General features: G+C 40.6%; 1 protein-coding gene across 1 annotated transcript in view; it reads right to left on the bottom strand.

Annotated features, from left to right (window-relative positions):
• The window catches only part of LOC103088616 (collagen alpha-4(VI) chain-like), a 136,010-nt gene that overhangs the window by 106,982 nt on the left and 24,982 nt on the right, over window positions 1–4,046 (bottom strand). Inside the window, 2 exon segments of the mRNA XM_007470646.1 lie at window positions 2,642–2,720; window positions 3,768–4,046. The exon segment at window positions 3,768–4,046 is cut by the window's right edge and continues 65 nt beyond it. Of these exon segments, the coding sequence (XP_007470708.1) occupies window positions 2,642–2,720; window positions 3,768–4,046 (358 nt within the window).

Genomic DNA, 4,046 nt, shown 5'->3' with positions numbered 1-4,046 from the left:
AACGTGAGGGGTTTGCAAAAAAAAAAAAAAAAAAAAAAAAAGAAAAGAAAACAAAAACACTAATTCAAAAAGATACATTCACCCCCAATGTTCATAGCAGCATTATTTACAATAGCTGAGATATGGAAGCAACATAAGTGTCCATCCATAGATGAATGGATAAAGAAGATGTGGTATATACAGTTGACTCTTTTTTATTCTTCTTTTTTTTTTTTAAATCTTTATTGGGGTATAATTGCTCTACAGTGGTGTGTTAGTTTCTGCTTTGTAACAAAGTGAATCAGTTATACATATACATATATCCCCACATCTCTTCCCCCTTGCATCTCCCTCCCTCCCACCCTCCCTATCCCACCCCTCTAGGTGGTCACAAAGCACCGAGCAGATCTCCCTGTGTATATCTTTTTGAATTCGTGTATTTGTTTCCTTCAGAAAGATACCCCCAAGTGTAATTCCTGCGTCATATGGTAGTTCTATTTTTAATTTCTTGAGGAACCTCTGTACTGTTTTCCACAGTGGCTGCACCAATGAGCATTCCCAAGAGAATGCGTGAGGTTTCTCCTCATGCTTGCCAAGGCTTGTTATTTGTTGTCTTTTGGATGATAGCCAAGTTTTTAGGTGTGAGATGCTAATGTCATTGTTCTTTTGATGTGTGTTTCCCTGATGATAAGTGATATTGGTCATAGTTTCATATGTCTCTTGGCCCTCTGTACGTACTCTTTGGAAAAATGTTTGGTCTCAATTTTTAATTGGGTTTTTGGTTTTTGGAGGTTCAGTTGTGTGGTTCTTCATCTATTTTGGATATGAACTCCTTTTCAGACATATTGTTTGCAAATATTTTCTCACATTTGGTAGGCTGCCTCTTCATTTTGTGGATGGTTTCCTTTGCCATTGAAAAGCTTTAAAGTTGGGTGGAGTCCCATTGGTTTATTCTGCTTTTGTTCCCCTTGCTTGGGGAGACAGATCCAGAAAATATTGCTAAGACAGATGTCAAAGAGCATACTGCTTATGTTTTCTTCAAGGAGCTTTATGGCTTCAGGTCTTACATTGAAGTATTTGATTCATTTTTTTTAATATCTTTATTGGAGTATAATTGCTTCACAATGGTGTGTTAGTTTCTGCTTTATAACAAAGTGATCAGCTATACATATACATATATTCCCATAACTCTTCCCTCTTGTATCTCCCTCCCTCCCACCCTCCCTATCCCACCCCTCCAGGCGGTCACAAAGCACCTAGCCGATATCCCTGTGCCATGCGGCTGCTTCCCACTAGCTATCTACCTTACGTTTGTTAGTGTATATATGTCCATGCTTCTCTCTCGCCCTGTCACAGCTCACTCTTCCCCCTCCCCAGAGTGAAGTAAGTCAGAAAGAAAAAGACAAATACCATATGCTAACACATATATATGGAATTTAAGAAAAAAAAAATGTCATGAAGAAACTAGGGGTAAGACAGGAATAAAGACACAGACCTACTGGAGTACAGTTGACTCTTGAACAACATGGGTTTGAACTGCATGGGTCCAGTTATACACAGATTTTTTTCAATAAATAAGTATTATAGTACTACATGATGCATGGCTGGTTGAATCCATGGATTCTACTGTGGATTCAATTGTGGATACAGAGGGCCAAGTATACAGTTATATGTGGATTTTCAGCTGCACAGAGGGTTGGTGCCCCTAACCCCTGGGTTGTTCAAGAATCAACTGTATATACAAGGGCATATTACTCAGCCCTAAAGAAGAGTGATATCTTGCCATCTGCAATAACATGGATGGACCTGGAGAGTATTATGCTTAGTGGAGTCTTACAGAGAAAGACAAATACTTTAGTTTATCACATATATGTAGAACCTAAGAAACAAATCAACAAATGAATATCACAAAACAAAAACAGACTCACAGATCTAGAGAACAGACTAGTGGTTACCAGTGGGGAGAGGGGTGTGGCAAGACAGGGGTAGGGGATTAAGAAAACTCCCACTTATAAAATAAATAGGCTACAAGGATATATCGCACAGCACAGGGAATATAGCCAACATTGTATAATGTCTTTAAATGGAGTACAATCTCTAAAAATATTGAGTCACTATGTTGGACACCTGAAACTAATATAATAATGTAAACCAACTATACTTCAATTATATGGATATATATGTACATATGTATGCAGCAGCCCTTGGAAATGGATAAAGAGGAACAACCAGGGAGCAAAGGAGGGAGGAAGGGCAGGGGAAAAAGTAAGGCCCAGCTTTGGGGTGATTTTAGTTTAGGCAAAAGAGACAAATGGACTCCTAGGTAGCCTAAAAGAGCGGAGAGCACCCACTCCCCAGGAAGTAGGAGTTGCCCCTGCAACCCTCCAAAGCAGACGCCAAGCTGGGAATTGGTCAGTCCTACCTCACTCAGAGCGACCCTTAGTCAGTGTCAGGGATGTGGGGCCCTGGGGTCTCTCAGCCCTGAATAACCCCCGATTCATATAAAGAGGGGGACTGGGCATCAGCCTTGTGGGCACTGAGCTCCTACCACCTGGGTTAACATAGGAGGCTTATAGATTCCAGTGCCATCTAGAAATCTGAAAGCCTATCTCATCCCCTGTAGGAGGAACAAGGCCCATGCAGGGCAATGCCCTGCACTTACTTTTGCTGCAGAGAAGCTCAGATATTTCCTTCAGTCTCTCTAAATCATCATCCAGTCCATCTGTAAACACTAAAAGGACCTGTTATTTACAAGAGAGGGAGATGGGGAAGGAGGAGGAAGGGAAGGAAGGGGGGGAAAGATAATGGAGAAGATGGATGCTGTAAATTGCACATTTCTTTAAAAAAGCAAGGGCAAGCTTAGCTCTTCTGGCTGTACCCAGCCTTTCACTCTGTTCTGTTCTGTTTCACCCATTCATCTGTTTGTTACTTTATTACACCTTCACTTATACCTCAAAGTCCTCCCACAAATACACACATTCCCCCACACACAAAAAAAGAATTTGAACAAACAATGCGTTCACTAAAAAATATCTTCCCCAAATTGTCTTACAATATTCATCTTTATCAATGCCAAACTCTCAAAATTTTAATGCATTTTCTACAATTAAACAATTTAATTTTAATTAACAATTAAAATATGTTACCTTTACTCTAGAAAAATTTAACTTAAAATGTGAATTACATTTTTCAAGAAATAAATCTATCGGATGCAGGAATGAAAGAAAAACTCAATGTAAATTTCAAAGTTTGGGGATGTCATTTCCTAACACATGTCACATGAGATCTTTTCATCTCTGTGGACTTCTGTGGGTGCACAGTTCTGGGATACCAGGAAGGGAGGAGGGGAGCTGTGTTAGGGAGCCTTTAACTGTAACTAAAGATGGTTCAAGGGGCTGATTAGAAAAATGATGGGTCCTACTCTACATGACAATGAGTGACCATAGGAAATAATATCTTCCAAGTTGTCTTTGGAATGAATTTATGCCATGGAAGAATCTGGATCACTAAACTGTGGGCAACTTGAGGGCAGGGACTTTACTATTTTATCCCTACTGGCATTCAGCACAGAGCCTCTAGGGCTTAGTAAATATTTGTTGATTGAATCAAAACAATCTCTTCTTGGCCTTTACTGAGAATCTCTTCTTGGTCTTTACTCTCTCTTACATTGAGAACTCCTCAGTGTAAGCTCTCCAGTGAAGAACAGTTTAGTTGGTCTCAGTCACAAAAGCCTTATCCCTCCATCCCTGCCTAATGGCTCCATAACATGGGTTCTCAGCATTTATTACCTTCACTTTGGCAGAAGAGGGACGGATAGCACTGTCTCCCAGGGACTGCAAAAAATCCACATCCATATGGTTGCTACTGGCAGCCTGATGAATCAAGAACTTATGAGTGATCTCATCACTGTATTTTTCAAAACCTGAGTCAAAGATAAACTGGCCCTTTGAGCTGGGAACCAGGTAGTGGAGCATCACGTTTGTCTGACCAGGGACACCACAGCTGATGTTGGAAAGCATGGCCAACTCCTGCATCAGCTCTGGCAATAACCCTTGAAGCCTCTGCTG

Source organism: Lipotes vexillifer, unplaced genomic scaffold, assembly GCF_000442215.2.
Source record: "Lipotes vexillifer unplaced genomic scaffold, Lipotes_vexillifer_v1.1 scaffold418, whole genome shotgun sequence".
NCBI lineage: Eukaryota > Metazoa > Chordata > Mammalia > Artiodactyla > Lipotidae > Lipotes > Lipotes vexillifer.
The sequence above is the reverse complement of the archived record's forward strand: the minus strand, read 5'-3'. Positions and strand labels throughout refer to the sequence as shown.